Source organism: Panthera leo, chromosome B1 (assembly GCF_018350215.1).
Source record: "Panthera leo isolate Ple1 chromosome B1, P.leo_Ple1_pat1.1, whole genome shotgun sequence".
NCBI lineage: Eukaryota > Metazoa > Chordata > Mammalia > Carnivora > Felidae > Panthera > Panthera leo.
Window position 1 is genome coordinate 76397471 of NC_056682.1, and position 23662 is coordinate 76421132.

At 34.6% G+C, this 23662-nt stretch overlaps 1 protein-coding gene across 2 annotated transcripts in view; it reads left to right on the forward strand.

Annotated features, from left to right (window-relative positions):
* LRBA (LPS responsive beige-like anchor protein) overlaps positions 1 to 23662 on the forward strand; it is a 794075-nt gene that overhangs the window by 142021 nt on the left and 628392 nt on the right. For both annotated transcript variants that reach the window (XM_042935320.1, XM_042935319.1), the window contains exons 15-17: positions 5318 to 5397; positions 6998 to 7060; positions 9066 to 9163. In XM_042935320.1, coding sequence (XP_042791254.1) covers positions 5318 to 5397; positions 6998 to 7060; positions 9066 to 9163 — 241 coding nt within the window. The remainder of the gene's footprint in view (positions 1 to 5317; positions 5398 to 6997; positions 7061 to 9065; positions 9164 to 23662) is intronic.

Here is a 23662-nt window from a genome sequence, read left to right on the forward strand (position 1 = left end):
GCTACTTTTATAGAAGAATGCTACTGCTGCTGGTATAAGTTGTTTGCAGAGTGTATATTAAGGCACTGAAAATGTGAAGAAATTTTATATTAGCATATGGTGTTGATGCAGAAGCTAATTCTCATAATGAGAATAATTAAAAACCATGTTTTTTGGGAAATGGAGATTTCTTATGGAAGTAGGGGAGTATCTACTTCTAATAAATAATATAATGAACTTATAAAATTTCAGTGATTATTTCCCTGTATAATCAATCAGGAAATTACTGGAAAGATAATATTCATTCATCATGTCAGAAATTTATGGGAGGGATCAAAATAAAAATTTTGACAAATGGTGGATCTTTTGGTTGTAAGTACAACCTATTTTAAATTGGCTGTTGTTGTAAAAGGGTGTTGTTAATCACCTCATATAAATTGGCATTTTTAGTAAAACATGGTGCAAGGATTCAGAATATGGCTCTTGAACCCAGTTTGTCTCTCTCCATTTCCCAGTTTTTCTTTGTTGGCTCTTTTCATGTATTCTCTCCCTTTAGCAGCCACTCCACCTTCACAACCTTAAAACTACAAGTCCAGCAGAAGAGTGTCTGCCTGTATTGAACATTTCCAGCAAAAGTCTTTTGCTGCTCATTGGCTCTGATTGTATCATGTGTCCAGTCTATGTGGCAGGTATTTTTCTGATTGCCTGTACATGGGCATGGAAACCTGTCCCACCTCTGAAATACATGATCTGAGAGCAAGGCTGGGTTCAGTACCTTGATACAAATTGAGGGCTGCTGCTTGAAATCAGGAAATAGATGCTGGAGAGTCACTGTACTTAAATGCTTTGGCTGTTCAATGATTTACAAACACAAGGTTTCATATTAATATGAAGCTTTCTTTATCCATTTCAAAATAAATTCTGCTTATTCTTAGAGAATACACTATGTATAATTTAGAAAGATATGAGAATACAGAATTTATATGATCTCTTTAAGGTGGTAAGGTTGTAGCATATGTAGAGCTAGATCGTAATTTCCTGATGTAGCTGTATCATGTACATGTGCTGAATATTAGTTTTGTATTCTGGCATTTATTTTATAGACTGATTAGTGACCTTGGGGAAGTCTCATACTTCAAGTGAGAGAGCTGAACAGAGTTTGTAATTAATTCTGTTGTAACTCAGTAACTCTCTCCTATTCTTTGTCTAGGAATTGTCATGTGGAAAAAGTTTTAAGCAATTTTCTTCCTATTTTAATTGATCTGTTTGAGGTCATGGTGGTCCTGTGCTTTGGTGGTCTAAGAACTAGCTGTAGATGGTGATTAGTGGCGGGGGGTTGGGGGCGGAATTGCAGAAAATACGGGGCAAACAGGTACCTAACTTTAGGATCTTACAACAATGGGGTTTGGTTTCAAAAGCATTCTACTTGAGGATTATTTGTTTGAGACATGAAAATTGACTCTAATGTGAGCCATGTGTGACCAAGGACTTTTTCAAGAAGAGGAGGAGATGTCAGAGGTAGTCAACATAACATTCCCTTCTAAATGAACCAAACTGTGTTGAGGTGTACTTTAAAAATTTTTTGTATTAGCTTATACAATAGTAACAAGTTTATTTCTTACTAAATTCACATATAAAGTTTAGATTTTCCTTTTCTTTTTTCTTTGTAAACTTCTGTTACTGTACTAACATTCTCAGAGTCTTTTAAAGCAAAATATAAGTGCATATTGTTATTGAGTATGAATTTTATTGCCTCATTTTCATGTTTTAGAATTCATTTAACCTTAATCAAAAATAAACTTCTTCATTATAGTTTCAGCATAACCCATTTTGTACATTTGAAACATTGTATATACAATTGTATGTGAGATTGAATGTGTTTCTAGAAGGCATAAAACTCTTTAAATTGAGGAATAATTGACGAACAGTATTGTATTAGTATCAACATAGTGATTTGATATTTATATACATTACAAAATGGTTACCACAATAGTCTAGTCACCATCTGTCAACATATAAAGTTGTTACAATATTATTAACTATATTCCTTAAACTGAATAGTAAATCTCTTTGAATTTATTTTATAATTGGAAAATTGTACCTCTTGATCTATTCATCTATTTTGTCTATCCTGCCATCTTCCTCCCCTCTGGTAATTGTCAGTTTGTTTTCTGTACATATGAGTGTTTTACGTTGTTCATTTGTTTTGTTTTTCAGATTATACATATAAGTGAAATTATCAGTATGTCTTTCTCTGACTTCACTTAGCATAATACTCTTTAGGCCTATCCCTACATGTCACAGTGACAAGTTTTCATTTTTATGGCTGAGTAATATTCCTCTGAGTGTGTTGTGTGTGTGTGTACTCGCCACATCTTTATCCTTGTATCTGTCTATGGACATTTAGGTTACTTCTGTGTCTTCACTATGGTAAATAATGGTGTGGTTAACATAGGGATGCATATGTTTTTAAATTCATGGTTTTTTTGGGTAAACACCTAGAAGTGGAATTGCTGGATTGTATGGCAATTCTAATTTTTATATTTTGAGGAATCTCCATACTGTTTTCTATAGTGGCTACACCAGTTTACGTTGTCAACAGTGTGTTAAGGTTATTTTTCTTCACATTCTCACTAATATTTATTACTTCTTGTCTTTTTGATTTTAGCCATTCTGGCAGGTGTGAGGTGATGTCTCATTATGGTTTTGATTTGCATTTCCCAGATGGTTAGTGATGTTGGGCATCTTTTCATGTGCCTGTTGGCCATCTGTATGTCCTCTTAGAGATTTTTCTTGTTCTTGAGGTAGGCCTGTTTTGACATAAACTTCCCTTTTGGATCTGCTTTTGCTGCATTTCATAGATATTGGAACATTATGTTTTCACTTTCATTTGTCTCAAGGTATTTTCGAATATCCTTTTTGATTTTTTTTTGGCCCATTGGTTTTTTATTTTTATTTACTTTTAACTTTTTTTTTTTTTTTTTTTGAGAGAGGGTGAGTGGGGAAGGGGCAAAGAGAGAGGGAGAGATACAGAATCTGAAGCAGGCTCCAGGCTCTGTGATATTACCATAGAGCCTGACGGGTGGCTTGAACTCACAAACCGTGAGATCATGATCTGAGCCGAAGTCAGATGCTTAGCTGACTGAGCCACCCAGGCACCTCTCCCATTGGTTTTTTAGTAACATGTTTTTTGGTCTCTGCATGTGTGTGTTTTTTTCTAGTTTTATTCTTGTAATTGATTTCTAGTTTCATATCATTTGGTTGGAAAGATGCTTGATCCAATTTCAGTCTTTTAAAAAATTTAATGTATTTTATTTTATTTGAACAATATTTTTTAATGTTTATTTATTTTTGAGAGAGAGAGACAGAGCACGAGTTGGGGAGGGGCAGAGAAGAGGGAGACACAGAATCTGAAACAGCCTCCAGGCTCTGAGTTGTTAACACAGAGCCCGATATGGGGCTCGAACTTGGGAATGGTGAGATCATGACCTGAGCTGAAGTCGGACACTCAACCGACTGAGCCACCCAGGCGCCCCTATCTTATTTATTTTTTAAAATGTTTATTCACTTTTGAGAAAGAGAGAGACAGAACATGCCTGGGGGAGAGGCAGAGAGAGAGGGAGACACAGAATCTGAAGCAGGCTCCAGGTTCTGAACTTTCAGCACAGAGCCTGACACGGGGCTTGAACCCACAAACTGCTAGATCATGACCTGAGCTGAAGTCGGAGGCTTAACCAACTGAATCACCCAGGTGCTCCTGCAATTTCAGTCTTCTTAAATTTATTTAAAGAGACTTGTTTTGTGGTCTGTCATGCTAATATTCTAGAGAATGTTTCATGTACTTGAGAAGATGTGTCTTGGGTTTTTTGGATGGAATGTTCTGTACATACCTGTTTAGTGTATATGGTCTAATGTGTCATTTAAGGCCAGTGTTTTCTTATTCATATTCTGTCTGGATGATCTATCTATTGATGTAAGGGGAGTGTTAAAATCCCCTACTATTATTGTATTACTGTCAGTTTCTCCCTTTTTGTTTGGTAATGTTTGCTTTATGTATTTAGGTGCTGCAATGTTGGGCACATAAATATTTACAAGTATTATGCCTTCTTGTTGGATTAATCCCTTTGTCATTTTGTAATGTGCTTTATCTCTTGTTACAGCTTTTTAAAAAGTCTCTACTGTGTGATATAAGTATTGCCAGTCCAACTGTTTTTTCATATCTGTTTTCATGGTATATCTTTTCCCATCACTTCACTTTTAGCCTATGTGTATCTTTAGATCTGCAGTGAGTCTTTTGATGGCAGCATATAGAGGGTCTTGTTTGTTTGTTTTTTTTTTAGTTTTTTTTTTAATGTTTATTTATTTTTGAGACAGTTAGAGACAGAGTGTGAGCATGGGAGGGGCAGAGAGAGGGGGAGACACAGAAACCGAAGCAGGCTTCAGGCTCTGAGCTGTCAGCGGGGCTCAAACTCACAAACTGCGAGATCATGACCTGAGCTGAAGTTAGATGCTTAACTGACTGAGCCACCCAGGCCCCCCCACCTTTTTTTTTTTTCTTACTCATTCAAATTCAGAATTATTACTGATACATATTTATTGCTATTTTGTTAAATGACTTACTTTTTTTTTTTTTTTGTACTTCTCTGTTCCTTTCTTCCTTCTTGCTATTTTTCCTTGTGATTTGATGATTTTGTTTAGTGTTATTTTTGGATTCCTTTCTTTTTGTTTTTTGTGTTTCAAAGGTTTCTTTGTGGTTGCCATGAGCTTCAAATCTAAGAACCTAAGTATATAGAAGTTCATTTTAAGTTGTCATTCCTTAAGTTCAAATGCATTCTAAAAGTATTACATTTTTGCTCCCCTCATCTCCCAATATTTTATAGTTTGATACCATATTTTAAACTTTTTATTTAGTGTATTTCTTAACTGATTATTGTAGATAGAGTTGATTTTACTACTTTGGTCTTTGAGTTTTATACTACCTTTCCAAGTGAGTGATCACCTACCTTTACTGTATGTTTGCCTTTACCAGTGTGTTTTTTTCTTTCTGATATTTTCTTATTTCTAGTTATGGCCTTTTTTTATTCCTGCCTAAAAAAGTCCCTTTAATATTTCTTATAGAGCATGTTTAGTGGTAATGAACTTCTCTAGCTCTTGCTCGTCTGGGAAACTCTTTATCTTTTCAGTTCTAAATGATAGTATTGAGGCTTAAGTCCCTTTAGGTGACTCACTTTTATGTTTCTCAAATAAATGTACAGAAACTATTAGGAAAGACAATTTTATTCTTTGCTTTGAGGTCTTTGAAACACTAAGTGTGCATGTATATATTTTTTTTCCAAAGATGGACCACGACCTAATCAAAAAGAAATATTTTCTCTACGAGCATTCTTATTGATGTTCATTAAGCAGTTAGTGATGAAGGTAAGTTTATATTTACTTTTGCTTTGGCATGTTCTGTATTTTAACTTTTAATTTCACGTAAGATACTGTCTATTTACTCTTTGTTGGATTCCTAGGATTACACATTGGAAAATACTCTGAAAGATACTTTTTTCTATGTTTTTCATTCTTTCTTGTGCACTTATGGATATATATTATTGCAGAATTGGAGATAATTGTAATATATGTTATGAATTTCTGTAGGGGTGCAAGTGGATTCATTCTTTTATTCAGCAAATATTTACTGAGTTTCTGTTTAGTACTAAGTATTATTCTTGGCAGTAGTGATACAGTAGTCAACAAAACTCTTCTAGGAGGTTTCATTTTTAGTGGGCCTCTTGTACCTGACATTCAGGTTTTGAGAAAAAATTTCCCTGTATAAATATACCAGGAAGATATATCAGCCTTTACAAATGATTGTCTTTGTCCCATTTAATTCTGTTGTAAGTAAAGTAATATTTATTATTTTTAAAGAAGGTGTTTTGGTTTTATAAGATAACAGTACATAAATGAATGTTTTGTCAATATTTTATTCCCTGTTTCCTGTCGTCATTTTATTATTTTTTAGAATTTAATACTATGTTACATGGACCAAGCTTTTAGTATATCTTTTAGACTCAGATACCTTATTTCCATTTATAAAAAAATTTATCCCTTGAATTTTGTTTTTAAAAAATTTATCTAGTGTTTTGTTTTCTAATTCTCTTTTTTTATTAAAAAAATTTTTTAATGGTTATTTATTTTTGACAGAGGAGACAGAATGCAAGTAGGGGAGGGTTAGAGAGAGGGAGACACAGAACTTAAAGCAGGCTTCGAGCTCTGAGCTGTTAGCACAGAGCCCAATGCAGGACTCGAACCCATGAACTGTGAGATCATGACCTGAGCCAAAATCAGATGCTTAACCTACTGATCCGCCCAGGCGCCCCCTGTAATTCTCTTTCTCATTGCAGCTTTGTTTTATTGTTAATAAATTGATAGGATAGGTTGAAAATTTAAATACTGAGTTCATATTTAAAAGTATTGTGTTTTAAACCTCAGGGAAGGTACTACTCAGTTTTTAATACCTGATGTTTTAGCTGGTAATTTTAGAAGCTATTCATTTACTTTCCAAATTTAATAGAAAAAAGAAATGGAAAAGTTGTCTTCTGTATTTGATATAGTGGTAGCTGTTGATAGTACTCTTTAACATTACTTATTGTTTTTCTTCAGAATTCTGTAGCTCTGTTGGATAGCTTATCATATATGGTTCTGAAAACAGGATACTGATGTTATTTCTTTTGACTTTTATCCAGTCTTGATTACTGCATATCTTTTTAATACTTTTTAAAAAAAGTTTTATTTAAGTAATCTCTGCACCCTATGTGAGACTTGAACTCATGACTCTGAGATCAAGAGTCACACACTCTTCTGACTGAGCCAGCCAGGCACCCCTCGCCTAGTACATATTTTAAATTTAGATTCTATGTGATTATATCTTTGTATATTTATTGCAACTGACCAGGTTGAAAAAATGTTACAGTATTTCCCTTTTTAAAAAAGTTTTTTATATGTAAGTTAAGATACTTATATTATGTTTTTAAAGGATTCTGGAGTAAAGGAAGATGAATTACAGGCCATTCTTAATTACCTACTCACTATGCATGAGGTAACATTTGAATTTTATATTTTGGAATTTTATATGTTGAAGCTGTAGTGTCATTTTTTTTTAAAGTAAAAAAGTTAAAATTATCTTTCACTAATTATATGGCTATCATTGGGGGAGTAAATGTATTTAGGAACTAAATCTTAGCAACTTTCATTTAAATACCCTGTGTTATCACAGATGGCTTTGAGAATAATCATGAAAAGCTTTAAAAGGTTTTGAAATTAGATCTTATTGAATGAATAAGAAAGTATGCCAAAGAATACCTTTATTGTATCTCTAGGAGCCAGTGTAACATATGGAAAAATAGGATATAAATGTAAAACATGCCAATGTAATCTAATTAAATAATTGGATTAAATATTTTTTAAATAATTAAAATTCGGAATTGATGGAATTTCATGTTAAGCACAGCATTTTAAATGATAATTTACGTTTCTATCTTATAATTCATGCCTTGTGCTTTAATAAATATCTGTTATAGTATGAAATAATGTGTTTGTAAATCATTAATAAATGAGAGATATTATTTTGACCTATCTTAATTGAGGTAGAAAAGTGGCTTAAATTTCTTGATTGAATCATATTTGACTCAAATATTAGCGATTGTGCTTTCTTTTTCCTCTTGATTAGGGCATTTTTTTCCTTACTCAGTGTAATAGTTGAAGATTTTTCAACTGAATTTCCTAGTAATGTTTTTGCATATGATTTTGCTTTTTTAAACATCTTTATTTACTTATTTGTTTGTTTATTTATTTATTATTTATTTATTTAGGGAGTACCTGTGCATGCAAGTGGAGGGAGGGGCACAAAGAGAAGGGGAGAGAGAATCTGCCCTGTCAGTGCAGAGCCTGACATGGGTCTTGATCCAATGAAATGTGATTTTGTTTTTTTATTAATCCTGACTCCCTAAGGGACTGAAGTATTTCATAAAAGAGAAATTGGAAGTCACAGTGATCTTCTCTTTTCTCTTACTTCGTTAATTCAGGAATTTTTCAATTCCTTCAGATAATACTTTTCCCAAGCTTCAGTGCCCTAGCTCTAGATTATCTGCTTAGCTTACTGAAAATTAGATATTCAAATAGGTGCCAAAACCAAAGCTCTAGAGCAGTGGGCAAAAACCTATAGACAAGGCAAGAGATAACTAGCTCTTGATAGCTGCTTCCCTTTTCCTCTTTGGGTCATTATTGCCCAAGTTGGTTCTGATAATATGCATACATACTGGAATATTTAACCAAGGATGTATAGGATTTCTTGGAAATTTTTTTGTATTTCACAACTTACATATGCTTCTGTGCGATTCTGTCAGTATTATCAAGTTATACTATATACAGTAGTCTGTTGCTTCAGCAAACATTTATGATCATCTATATTTTCACTACTGTCAATAAATAATATATGAAAACTGTTCAGTTATTTCCTCCAAAGCTTACTGTTGGAACTAGTTTCTTGAAAGGGTCAGTGAATAAAGTGGTCCAGGTGAAAAAAATTAGGAAATGATACATATGTTGTCCCCAACACTGCCACCAGATTGACAACATCTGTTACCTTATTAAAGACTGTAATATGTTTTGCTATAAAAAAGAAAACAACCTAGTTTTCACTTCCCCCAATTTCTTGATGTGTATACCTTCTCTAAAAAATCCTGTGTAGTCAGATGTTAGTATATCTATAGAATATGTTTTCGGAAATCTTGATACTGTATTATAAGAGGGGTTTTGTTTCTTTGATTAAGAAACTATGTGACTATTTGGTGATGTGTATTTTGAGTTAAACAGATGAATATGTATATGTTTGTTAAAAACCAGCTTGTTAAAAACAAGTATATATTGCTCAATATATATATATAACAAACTGGTTTGTTAAGAACCAGTTTGTTAAAAACACGTATATATTGCTCATATATCTACTTATTATTTTAAGTTAGAATTTCTTTTGTTTTGGAAGTATACAGTGTTCAAAAAAGTTCTTTTTTCCTTGTTTTAAAAAATTTCTACATTGATTTTAGGACGACAATCTAATGGATGTCCTACAACTGCTTGTTGCATTAATGTCAGAACATCCTAACTCTATGATTCCTGCTTTTGACCAGAGGAATGGATTACGGTAGGAGTTGTATATCAGGGATTTAATTATATTTAATATAAGAGTTTAGTTTGGAAATGATAGAAGATTCTCACATATGGGAAGTACTAATGGATCATGTATTATAAATGAGTTAGGATATAAGACCTGTTTTATGTGTTATGTTTTTTTTAAGAAATCTTTAATTTTATAGAGGCTGTGTTACTATTTAATTTGTGAAGACTGATCAAATAAATCATGTGAATATTTTGTATGGCTACTGCTGTTAGACAGGTATTGTAAGATTGAATTCTTTAACAGTGTTATCTTTAGATCCTAGAACAGTAGTACTCATTTGTGGTGCAAGAAAAGATCTCTTTCCTCCCTTTTAAATATCACTACCTTTATACCCAATCCCAAATCATCATTGTATTAATCTGCTTGGGCTTCCATAACACAATATCATAGACCGGGTTCCATAAACAACAGAAATTTATTTTCTTACAGTTTTGGAGACTAGAAATTTAAGATCAAGGTATCAGCAGGTGTGGTGTCTGGTAAGGGCTCTCTTCTCAAACTGTAGATAGCCACCTTCCCATTGTGTGTTCACATGACCTGTTTATATGTGTATGAAGGAAGAGAAAGAGAGAAAGCTCTCTGGAGGGAGAAAAAAAGCTCTCTTGTCTCTTTTTATAAGGATATTATTTCTGTTGTATCAAGGACCTAACCTTATGACCTTATTTTTTCTGAATTACTTCCTTTTAAGCCCCATCTCCAAATATAGCCATACTAGGTATTAAGGCTTTAACATATGAATTGGGAGGTATACATTTAGTCCATAACAACAACAAAACCAGAATACTTTTGTTTTAAATCATTCATTTAATAAAAAGATTTTGGACCACAAAAGTTTTAAGAACAACTTTGCCAGATGATAAGCTACGGTAACTAATGATCTAGTTACAGTAAATTTCCCACATCAGTTCTCTATTTCAAATATTTTTTTAGTACTTTTCAATGCTCGTTTGCTATTAGAAGATGGCTTTATATGTTATCCTTAAGAGAGTGTATTTTTAGAGTTACCTAGAGAAAAAGAACCAGTTGAGAGAGACAGAGAGATTGACTGATTGATTGACGGTTGATTTTAAGGAGTTGGCCCATGTGATTGTTGAGGCCAGTAGGTCCAAAATTTACATGGTCGAGAGGGCTGCAGGCTGGAGATGTAAGAGCTGATGTTGCAGTTTAAGTCCAAAGGCAATCTGCTGGCAAAATTACCTCTTTTTTTAGGGAGGTTAGTTTTTTTTTCTTCTCCTTCTGTTTTAAATGTGTATTTATTTTGAGAGAGAGAGGGAGAGGGAGAGAGATACATATATAGAGAGAGAGAATCCCACACAGGCTCCACGCTGTCAGCACAGAGTCTGATGCAGGGCTTGATCCCATGAATCATGATATCATGACCCGAGCCAGAATCAAGAGTTGCCAGCTTAACTAAGCCACCCAGGTGCCTGTCTTCTTTTCTATTAAAGGTTTCAACGGGTTGTATGAAGCCCACTCAAATTATGGAGGGTAATCTGCTTTACTCAGAGTCTGTTGATTGAAGTGTCAGAGTAAATGCTTACCTCATAGAATGATTTGGAAAGTATTTCCTACTCTTCAACTTTTTTGAAGAGTTTGTATAGAGTAATTGTTATTTATTCTTTAAATGTTTGGTAAAATTTACCAGTGAAGTTATTTTTGTGTGAAATTTTTTTCATAGAGAGGTTTTTTGTTACAGTTCTGATTTCCTTAATAAATATAGGGCTATTTTTTTTTTTTTTACCTATTTCTTCTGTGATGAGCTTTGATAAGTTTCCTTTCTTTTTACATTTTATTTTTTAATGTTTATTTAGTCAGAGAGAGAGAGAGTGCAAGCAAGGGAGAGGCAGAGAGGGAGAGAATCCCAAGCAGGCTCCATGCTGCCAGTGCACATCTGGACATTGGGCCCAAACTCATGAACTAGAGATCATGACCTGAGCCTAAATCAAGAGTGGGAACCACCCAGGTGCCCCTGATAAGTTTCTATTGAGAAATTGTCTTTTATCTAAATGGTCAAATTTATTGGTATAGTTTTTCTCTTATTTGCATTTAATTCTCTCTTGAACATGTAGTGATGTGACATCTCTCATTTCTGATACTGATAATTTTTCTTGTTTCAGATCACTCTGGCAAGAAGTTGATCAAATTTCTTATTGTTTCACTTTTTAAGACTTTTTGAACATAGGCATTTATTATTATAAATTTCTTCATAAGCACTTTTACTTTAATTACATTTTTATTGTTCAAAATGCTTCTATTTTTCCTTTAATTTCATGTATTATCCATGTGCCTTAAAGAAGTGTGTTCCAGAGATCTTTTAATATTTGAATTTTGATTCCATTGTGGCCTGCAAGTATCTTTGTATGCCTTAAATTCATTTACATTTATTGGGAATTGCTTTATGGTGTACCATACTGGTACCATACCCGTGTATGTTATATATGGCTAAATATTCCATGTGCACTGGAAAAGTATATGTATTCTGATGTTTCTGGATGGAATTGTTTTGTAAATGTCAATTAGGCTAAGTTGGTTGGCAGTGTTCTTCAAATCTTCTATGCTCTTACGCTTTGTTTCTTCTACCATTTATTGAGATGATTATTGAAATATGACTATAATTATGTTTTTTCCATTTTCATTTCTGTGTAGGTTTATTTTTCTTTATGTATTTTTAACTCTGAAGTTAAGTATGCCTATATTTTAGGATTGTTATTTATGTCTTTTTGGTGAACTGATGCTTTTATAATTATATCATTTTCTTCTGTATCTGTGAACTTATTTTTTCATCTGAAATCTACTTAGTTTGATATTTATATAGCTCTCCAGCTTTCTTTTGCTTTTGGTTTGCGTGGTATATCTTTTTTCCCCTTATACTTTTAATTTACCTATTTCTTTCCCCCTCCCTCCCTCCCTCCCTCCCTTCCTTCCTTCCTTCCTTCCTTCCTTTCTTCTTTCCTTCCTTCTTTCCTTCCTTCCTCCCTTCCTTCCTTCCTTCCTTCCTTCCTTCCTTCCTTCCTCTTTCCTTTTGACAGGGGAGGAGGGTGGGGGAAAGCACGAGTGCGTGTGAGCTGGGGGAGTGGCAGAGAGAGAGGGAGAGAGAATCCCAAGCAGGCTTCAGCTCTGTGAGTGCAGAGCCCTACTCGGGGCTTGAATCTATAAACTGTGAGATCATGACCTGAGCTGAAATCAAGAGCCAGATGCTTAATGGACTGAACCACCTAGGTGCCCCTATCTGTATCTTTGTATTCAGTTGAATTTCTTATTGACACATTGTGATGGCTAATTTTGTGTTGACATAGTTGAGTCACAGTGCTTAGATAGTTGGTCAAACGTTATTGTGGGTATTTTTGTGAAGGCATTTTTTGGGATAAGATCAATGTTTAAATTGGTGGACTTTGAGAAAAGTAGGTTTCTCATCAGGCCAGTTGAAGGCCTTAATAGAACAAAGACTCATCTCCCCCAATAAAAATGAACTCTGCCAACAGTATGCGTTTGGACTTTATAACTTTTTTCTCAATCTCCAGAGTATGTGTTTACCCTGCAGATTTTGGATTTATCAAGCTTCCGGAATTGTGAGAGCCAATTCCTTAAATCTTTTTGTCTTTCTCTATATACACATTCGGTTGCTTCTTCTTTTGTGGAAAACTATTACTAAAACACACAGTATAATTGAATTTTTTAGTTTTGAAACTATATTCTGAGAAACTAAGTCTTCTCATTGTGTTTAGACTACTTACTTTTAACATAATTACTGATAAGGCTTTATTTACACCTAGCATTTTATTATTTATTTGTCCCAGTATAATTTTTCCCATCTGTTTCTCTTTTCCTGTGTTCCTTGTATTTGAATTCCTTTAGTATTCTTTTAAAAATTAATTCTTGGTTTTGTATCTATCTTGGTAATCTTTTTAGTGGTTGCACTAGAGATTTCAGTCTACTTTGAGTTAATATTTTACCTCTTCACATAGAATCTAGAACCATTTCAATTTTATTTGTCCCTTTAACCTCCACAATTGTTTGTTTGTTTGTTTGTTTCTTTAACTTTCTTAATGTTTTATTTTTGAGAGAGAGAGGAAGAGAGAGTACGAGCAGGGGAAGGGGCAGAGAGAGAGAGAGAGAGAGAGAGAGAGAAAGAGAATCCAAAACAGGCTCCAGGCTCTGAACTGTTAGCACAGGGCCCGACGTAGGGCTTGAAACTCGTGAACCACAAGATCATGACCTGAGCCGAAGTCGGACGCTTAACCAACTGAGCCACCCAGGTGCCCCTTCCTCCACCATTGTTTCTTATTACACATAATATATTGCTAGTCTCTCTAGACAATGTTACAGTTTTTATTTACACTTGTTATATGTGTTTTAAAGAATGTAAGGGAAGAAAAATGTTAAAAAATTTTCCATATCTTTACAGTTTTATTTATTTATGTATTTATGTATGTATGTATTTATTTATTTTAGAATGGGAGAGCATGAGCAGGGTAGAGGGGCAGAGGGAGAGAGAGAGGAAGGGAGGGAGAGAGGGAGGGAGAGAGAGAGGGAGAGAGAGAGAGAGAGAATGAATCCTAGTCAGGCTCCATGCTCAGTGCAAAGCCTGATGCAAGGCTCAATCCCACAACCCTGGGATCATGAACTGAAATCAAGGGTTGGACGCTCAACCAACTGGGTCACCTGGGTGCCCCTCATTTTTCATTCTTGAAGAACTGTATTTGGATTTCTTGTTGAGCAGTTTTTTTGGAAATAAATTTTTGAATTATTTTTTCTGAATATAATTTTATTTGGCCTTCATGCAAGGATATTTTTGGTGCATATAGAATTCTGTGTGAAATTTTACTTATTTTAGTACTTTAAAATATTTTTCCATTGTTTGCTGGTACCCATAGTTTCTAATGAGAAATGTATGGTTATTTCAATGTTGGCTAAGTAAAAGGTACTACATTTTTGTACTTGCTATAAAGACATATTCTTTAGCCCTTCTACAGTTTCATTATGCTTTCTTTGTAATTATCACATTTTGATAAGCTTTAGACCCTTATTTTCATACTTTTTGCTTCAGTTATATCTTTTTCCTTTTACTTTGGGTCTCTAGTAATGTGAATATTAGGACTTTTTATTTCAATCTTCTTTCTTTGTTCTTCACATTTGATACTGTCTATTGATAAAGAAGCTTGCTATGTATGATAAACTTGATCTTCAACTTTATGGAGATTTGTTTTTTATATTTTGATATTAAGCTCATCTCATGAATATTTTATTTTAGATTTGTACATTTCAGTTGTATAATTTTAATATGGTTAATTTTATACTTTTTCTTTTGGTTGAGAACTATTTTCTGATCCTGTTAGACTGTGTTTCCTTTTACCTTCTGGAGTATATTTATAATAGCTCCTTTGATATCTTTGTGTGATAGTTCCAACAATTTGCCCATCTCATCAGCATTTGTTCAGTGTCTTTTCCTGTGACAAATGATTACATATTCTTGCTTCTTTGTATGTTGAGAAAGTTTTTAATGTGTCCTAGATGTTGTGAATGTTCTTTTATAAACTATGTGTTTTGTTAAAATCCTCTAACAAATGTTGATGTTTTGCTTGTTTTAATAAGAAGGGTCAGACTACAAGTTCTACTTATCCTCTGTGTGTAGGGGTTACAGATATCACTCATTTAAAAAACCTGTCTTGTCCTGATTTGTGTCTTTTTTGCACATAATGTACTCAGGAATTAGGTGAAGAATTGGGTGATAATTCAAGTCTTTTTTCAATACAGAAAGATTTTGCTGTTCTGGTCTGTCTGCCCCTTGCAGGTATATCTCTTGGGTTAGCCTTGGGTTTTTATGGGCTTTTACAAAGATTTTGAGGATCTTTCTTTCCCATTTCCTTCTTTTCAGGTCTACACCGCACCCTGTGTCCTCCTTCCCCGCACCCCACCTCCTGTACAAACCCGTTTTGTTAGTTCCCCTAACCAAAGGACAGTTTTTGTCACATTATTTGCCAGCTGAGCTTCTGACATCCACCTCTGAAATAAAGGCTCACTTTTGGGTCAGATTTAGAAGGGAAAAGTAAAAATTGAGACTCCTTACCTTCATAATGGGTAATTCTCCCAAGTTTTACCTCCTTTACACCAATGCAACTGCTTTTGTTTAGTACTTAGGAAATTGCTTTTTGCATTTTTTCTTGTGGTTTTGGTTCTAATATGTAAGACTGAGAGGCTGTTATTAGCTTCACTCCATCTTCATTGAACCAGAACTCACTGTTGATTTTTTTCGTTTTTTAAAAATTATTTTCTATTTAATGGTTTTATGATATTATATTTCCTTTCTTCTTTGTGGACTTTATTTCTTGTAAGACATGTCTGTTAGTAATGAATTTTCCCAGTCTGTTCATCTGAAAATACTTTTGTTAGTCTTAATTTTTTGATAATAGTTATTCTGGATATAAAATTTTAACAGATAGCTTTCTGTTTGCATTTTGTGATTTAATTGACTTTTGGCCTCTACTATCTTCAATGAGATGTCATCCTTGTATTGTTGTTTTCTTTGGGTTGAGTCCTATTTCTCTTGATGCTTTTAAGCTTTTTTCTTTGTCTTTGAATTTTGACTATTTTGTTTAATTGTGATCCTCTTTGTTTTTATCCTTTTTTGGTTTATTGAGTTCTTGAATCTGCAAGTTAATGTTTTTCCATCACTTTTTGCCAGATTTTTCCCCATGGTTTCTTCAGAAATTTTTCTTGCCGCTGCCGCCGCTTCTCCTCCTCCTTCCTCCTTCCTCCTTCCTCCTTCCTCCTTCCTCCTTCCTCCTTCCTCCTTCCTCCTTCCTTCTTCCTTCTTCCTTCTTCCTCCTTCCTCCTTCCTTCTTCCTTCTTCCTCCTTCCTTCTTCCTTCTTCCTTCTTCCTCCTTCCTTCTTCCTTCTTCCTTCTTCCTTCTTCCTCCTTCCTTCTTCTTCCTTCTTCCTCCTTCCTCCTTCCTCCTTCCTCCTTCCTCCTTCCTCTTCCTTCTCCTTCTCCTTCTCCTCTGCCTCCTCCTCCTCCTCGTCTTCCTCCTCCTTGTCCTCCTCCTCCTCCTCCTCCTTCTCCTTGTCCTCCTCCTCCTCCTCGTCCTCCTCGTCCTCGTCCTCCTCCTCCTCGTCCTCGTCCTCCTCCTCGTCCTCCTCCTCCTCGTCCTCGTCCTCCTCCTCCTCGTCCTCCTCCTCCTCCTCCTCGTCCTCCTCCTCCTCCTCCTCGTCCTCCTCCTCCTCGTCCTCGTCCTCCTCCTCCTCGTCCTCGTCCTCCTCCTCCTCCTCGTCCTCCTCCTCGTCCTCCTCCTCGTCCTTGTCCTCGTCCTCGTCCTCGTCCTCATCCTCCTCCTCCTCCTCCTCCTCCTCCTCCTCCGACACCTGCATTATAGCTATGGTGGAATACTACATTGTCTCACAGGTTTCTAAAAGTTCGCTAATTTATCTTCCATCGTTTTCTCTTTGTTCTTTGGGCTCACAGATTGTGTCTTAAAGCTCTTAAAGCTCACAGATTCTGTCTTTTGCCATATGAATTTGCTAATGAGTGCCTCTTGTGAATTTTTCATTTTTCTTATTTACTTTTCAACTCTAGATTCTTGTATTTCTTTTTTAAAAAAATTTTTAATTAAAAAATTTTAAAAATGTTTATTTTTGAGAGAGAGAGACAGAGTATAAGTGGGGTGGGGCAGAGAGAGAGGGAGACACAGAATCTGAAGCAGGCTCTAGGTTTCAGCACAGAGCCCCATGCAAGGCTCGAACCCATGAACTGTGAAATCATGACCTTGAGCTGAAGTCTGGTGTTTAACCAACTGAGCCGCCCAGGCGCACCCTCCCCCAACAATTTTTCTTAATGTTTATTTTACTTTTGCAAGAGAGGCATGTACGCAATTGGGGGAGGGACAGAGATGGAGGGAGACACAGAATCTGAAGCAGGTTCCAGGCTCTGAGCTGTCAGCACAGAGCCCTATGCAGGGATTGAATTCACGAACCCATGAGAACCTGACCTGAGTGGATGTTGGACGCTTAACTAGCTGAGTCACCCAGGGGCCATGTGGTGCTTTTTTATAGTTTATTGAAATTTCCTAATTGTTTACTTATTGTTAATCTAGTTTTCTTGTAACTCTTGATTTTCTTACCTCAGTGTGTAGTAATTTCTCAAGAATTAATGCCTCTCAATTTGTTGTTTTGTTGGTTGAATGGTTGCATGTGAAAGTGTTGTTTAATTTTATTTCTGTCTTTTTTTGTGGAGGGACATGCTGACTTCCACGTTGGCATTAATGGAAGTCATTCTTGCTTTTTTTTTTTTTTTTTTTTAAATAGTATGCTTTAAATTTTGGTACTTTCCCAGTCTTTTACTTATTGTGAACAACTGAAAAATATGTAAATTGTACTAATATATGGAAATGTGAATAATTAGTCCTGTCTATATGTGGTTCAACTACTTTTAAAAAACACTGAATAAAGAGATGTATTGAATATTTATATTAGTTATAGAAAATGGAATTAATTTGGGAATGATGAGTAGGTAGTTCCTTTAAATCTAATTGGAGTTCTGTGGAAATAATTTTTAGGTCCAAAATTCAGTATGAGATTGTGTAAATTGTAGATTTTCTTTCTCTTTTTTGTCTGTCTGCCTGTCTGTTGTTCTTTCCATCTTTCTGTTCTTCTTTTTTGAGCTTTTTCTTTTTTAACTTCTTTCTTAATTTCTTTCATGATTTAAAGAGACAGAATTCAAATGGAGCATTGATATATAATTTCATTATCTGTTTATGGTCACATTGCTGCCTAAAATATATTACCGTAAGTTTTAAAGGCCAACATGCAAAGGGCGCAGATATATTTAGTGAAGCTTTCATACTAACTGAAAGTCAAATGGAGTGTGACATAGACTCAAATTGAAAAAAATGGAAAAAATTGGAGGGAAGATAGTCTTTCCTGATGCAAGATAATACAGGTATGCTACACTGCATAATAGAAGTCAGTAGCATTTCTAAATTTTAAGTGGCAATTTAATTTCCATTAAATGACATAAACTTTCTCATTTATTTGTTAAATATAAATTCTTTTTCACCATCACATCATTGAGACGTTATTTCCAACACATATTCTTCCTATGTGTTCTGATGCAGTGTCAGTCACTTCATAGTCCCTGTTTAAATTTTAAGTATCAAATTTTTAATTTTTGAGTCTCATGAGCTTTAATCATTTATTTTTATGTCTGTGAACAGATTGAAATAATTTGTTACTTTTCAAATTACTCTTTTTGGTGTTTCTATTACCTGAATATTTTCTTCATTGAAACTGCTATAGTGTACATGCCATAGTACATTTCAATATAGAAAAAAGATATATATGTGTGTGCATATATACATTATATATATAATGTCCGTGTGTGTTTTATTATATGATTATATGTACGGTCAGAGTAAAATAGATTATATGAAAACATTCCCCAATTTTAATAGTGCTTCTTATGGATTAATTTTATCTTTTTCTACTTTTGTTTCTATTTCCAATAGAGAAATGTATATATATTTATAAATTTTTTAATAGTTAGAAAAATATATAAATGTCATTGAAGTGGTACAGGATTTTCCTGCTCTAATGTGAAGAATGGTTTTTGTGTTAAATAGGAACTAAACTTTGATCAGAAAGCAAAATATGCTCGCTTTGGTTTTTCAAAGTTTAGTGGTTATGTTTAGTAGATATATAAACTAATTGGATTCTGCTTTAGTGAAAAATACTCAACACTTAAAAAATTACTTTAGGATAAATATTAGGTATATGGATCTTATTCTATTAATTTTGGTCTTCTCACGTGATTAATACTAATAAAAATTTGAAAGTAATTATAGTTTGATCTAGAGTTCATCTTCTGGTGAAATCATTGTAATTTTAACCAAAGATTATTTAAGTTAAGCTATAGCATTCATAGATTAATTCTGTGTTAAAATATCTTTGAGTGTTGTGGTTTTTAAACTGCTATTAAGCTTATGTTAATATTTCTTTTACGAATAATTTAATTTTTATTTACTTAATTTAAATCATAGAAGGAAAACTTTTATAAACATAATAGTGTTGTCCCAGTAATTGAATGTTATAGTTTTTTAAATACAATTTGAATTAAAAATAACCAGTTTCACATATCTCATTTTATGAGATTACAATGTTTATGGGCCTAGATGTTTTTTTTTTTTTTTTTATTAATTTTTTTTTTTTTTCAACGTTTTTTATTTATTTTTGGGACAGAGAGAGACAGAGCATGAACGGGGGAGGGGCAGAGAGAGAGGGAGACACAGAATCGGAAACAGGCTCCAGGCTCCGAGCCATCAGCCCAGAGCCTGACGCGGGGCTCGAACCCACGGACTGTGAGATCGTGACCTGGCTGAAGTCGGACGCTTAACCGACTGCGCCACCCAGGCGCCCCTAGATGTTTTTAATTAATATTTTAATAGGAAACAAAGTTCTTTTCACATATTTCATTTCTGTCAGCTACTAGAGGATCAAGGTCTTTACTTTTTGTTCATAGTTATGTTTTTTCAGACTTAGTTATTGAAGACAAATTTTTTTAATGTTTACATTAAACATGAGAGTGTGAGCGGGGAAGGGGCAGAGAGAGGAAGACACAGAATCCAAAGCGGGCTCCAGGTTCTGAGCTGTCAGCACAGAGCCTGATGTGGGGCTTGAACTCACGAACCGTGAGATCATGACCTGAGCCAAAGTCGGATGCTTAACCAACTGAGCCACCCAGGTGCCCCATTTCAGACTTAGTTATTAAGCATTAAAATTTTTATCTAGGAGGATAGTTGAAAATCTTAGTATTTTAAAATAATCATAAACTTTTCAGATTTTTTTCTAAATGTTTATGAGGGAAGAAATGGTATAATGAATTAATTGAATGTTTTTTTTTTTTACTCAAATTGTGTATGATACTCAAATTTTTCTATACTTTGTTTATGTTCAAATCAGTGGTCTGGTGGCTGAATGCCCTCGGAGATTATTTAAAAACTTAGATTATTATGTAAATTTTGAGAATTGATTATGAAATTTGTTTTAGATGTCATTTATGTTTCAGTCTTTTGCTTTTTATTTTTTATTATCATTCATTACCTGTTGTCATTATCATTCATTTTCCTGTTCCTTTGCTTTCCATGGTGAGAATTATTTACGGATTTAAATATGTGTTACCACTAAACAGTGCTTTCTTTGTATTGATCTTAAATGTGGTAACTTCCAAAGGGCATTGTTAAGCCTGCAGTAGAGGAAAAAATAGTGACTCAGAACCAGCTTTATGCTATACAATTTGCATAAGTATATTTATGGGTGTATATTAAATCACCATATTTTCTAAATGTTTTAATTTGTTCTCATTTTTTGGTTTTCATTAAAAGGAACAATAACTAGTAGAGATAAGCAAGTTTTTCTCAAAGACTTTTTTTTTGGAAGAGTTGTAAAATTTAGAGGGACGTATAGAGGTTTCCCATATACTCTCCTGTCCCCACACATGTATACTCTTCCTTATTATCAACACACCCATTAGAATTTACAGTTGGTGAACCTACATTTACACATTATAATCATCCAAAGTCCATAGTTTACATTATGCTTCACTGTTGGTATTGTACATTCTGTGGATTTGGACAACTGTATAATGGCATATATCTGTCATTTGGTTATCATACAGAGTATTTTCATTGCTCTAAAAATCCTCTGTGCTCTGCCTGTTCATTCCTTCCACACCTACCCCCAATCTTTGGCTCCCACTGACCTTTTTACTATCTCCATAGTTTTGCCTTTTCCAGAATATCATATGTTTGGAATCATACAGCCTTTTCAGATTGGCTTCTTTCACTTAGTAATGTGCATTTAAGATTCCTCCATGTTGGGGCACCTGGTTGGCTCATTTGGTTAAGCATCCAACTTTGGCTCAGGTCATGATTGTGGTTCATTTCCAGCCCCTCCAGGCTCTGCACTCTCTCTTTTTTTCTCTCTCTCTGGACCTTGTGGGATTCTCTCTGTCCCTCTCTGCCCCTCACTCACTCAAACTCTCTCTCTCTCTCAAAAATAAAATAAAATAAGAAAACAAACAAAAATTAAAAAAAAATGAATCTTAAAACAAAAAAAGATTTCTCTATGTCTTTTCATGGCTTGGTAGCTCATTTCTTTTTAGTGCTGAATAATATTCCATTGTTGAGATATCCATAGTTTATTCATCCATTCATGTACTGAAGGACATCTTGGTTGCTTATAAGTTTTGCCAGTCATGAATACAGGTGCTATAAATATGCATATGCAGATTTTGGTATGGACATGGTTTCATCTCCTTTGGGTAAATACTGAGGAGTATGATTGATGGATCCTATGGTAAAAATATGTTTAGTTTTGTAAGAAATTGCCAAAATCTCTCTTCCAAAGTGGCCATACCATTTTGTTTCCCCACCAGCATTGGATGCGAGTTCTTACTGCTCTACATACATGGTGTTGTTGGTGTTCTGGGTTTTGTCCATTCTCATAGATGTGTGTAGTAGTATCTCGTTGTTTTAATTTGTATTTCTCTGATGACCTATAATGTGGAGCATCTTTTCATAGGCTAATTTTCCATCTGTATATCTTCTTTGGTAAGGGTCTGTTAAGTTCTTTGGTCCGTTTTTAAATAGGGTTGTTCCCTTTTTTTTATTGTTGAGTTTTAAGAGTTCTTTGTATACTGTGGATACCAGTCCTTTATCAGATGTGTGTTTCACATATATTTTCTCCCAGTCTATCTTGTCTTCTGATTCTCTTGCTATTGTCTTTTGAAGAGCAGAAGTTTTTAATTTTAATGAAGTCCAGCTTATCAGTTATTTTGTTGTGGATTGTGTCTTTGGTTTTGTATCTTGTATCACCATACCCAAGGTCATCTAGGTTTTATCTTACGTTGTCTCCTAGGAGTTTTATAGTTTTGCATTTTACATTTAGGTCCATTTTGAGTTAATTTTTATGAAAGGTGTAAGGTCTGTGTCTAGATTCATTTATTTGAATGTGGACGTTCCAGCATCGTGTTTTGAAAGAGTATCTTTGAGGGGTGCTTGGATGGCTCAGTTGGTTAGGTGGCTGACATCAGGTCAGGTAATGATCTTGCAGTTCGTGAGTTTGAGTCCCAAATTGGGCTTTGCGCTGACAGCTCAGAACCTGGAGCCTGCTTCAGATTCTGTGTGCCCCTCTGTCTCTGCCCCTCCCCAGCTTGCATTCTGTGTCTCTCTCTCTCTCAAAAATAAATACACATTAAAAAAAATTTTTTTTTAAACAAAAAGAGTATCTTTGGTCCATTGTACTACCTTTGCTCTCCCTTTTGCCAATACCATACTGTCTTGATTACTATATCTTTATAATAAATCTTTTTTTTTAACATTTACTTATTTTTGAGAGAGAGAGAGAGAGCAGGGGAGGAGTGGGGGGGGGAGAGAGAGAGAGAGAGAGAGAGAGAGAGAGAGAGAGAGGATCTGAAGCAGACCCTTTACTGGCAGCAGAGCCTGATGTGGGGCTTGAACTCATGAACTGTGAAATCATGATCTGGGTTGAAGTCAGACACTTAACCTACTGAGCCACCCAGGTTCCACAGTTTTATAATAAATCTTGAAATCACATAACATTGGTTTTCCAACTTTGTTTATCTCCGTCAGTAATTGTGTTAGCTGCCCTGGCTTTTGCCTTTCCATATAAACTTTAGAATAGTTTCTTGATATCCACATATCTTGTTGAGGTTTTGGTTAAAATTGTATTGAATCTATAGATCAAGTTGGGGAGAACTGAGACATTGAGAATATTGAGTCTTCCTGTAAACGAACATAGATTTTCTGTCCATTTATTTAGCTCTTTTTTTTGGTTTTATGCATCAGTTTTATAGTTTTTCTCATACATATCTTGTATATATTTTGTTAGATGTATATACCTAAGTATTTCATTTTTGGGGAGTGCTACTGTAAATGGTATTGTGTTTTTAGTGTCCTATTCCACTTGTTGATTATTGGAATATAGTAAGGCAGTTGACTTTTGTATATGAACTCGGTATTCTGCAACCTTGGTATAATTGCTTATTAGTTATAGGAGGTTTTTTTTGTGTGTGTGTGTGCCAATTCTAGATGTTCTTTGAACAAAGACAGCTCTGTGTGTTCCTTAACGGTCTGTATACTATTTATTTCCTTTTCTTGCCTCACTGCATTAGCAAGAACTTCCTGTACAAGGCTGAAAAGGAGTGGTGTCTTGTACCTGATCTTATTTGGAAGACTTGATTTTTCTTGCTATTAGGTACCTTAGCTGTAGGGTTTTTGTGGATAGTCCTTATGAAGTTGAGAAAAATTCTCCTCTATTCTTATTTAGAGTTTTTAACATGAATGGGTGTTGGATTATGTCAAATGCTTTAAAAATTTTTTTTTAATGTTTGTTTATTTTTATAGAGAGAGTGTGTGAGCAGGGGCAGGGGAGGGGTAGAGAGAGAGGAAGAGACAC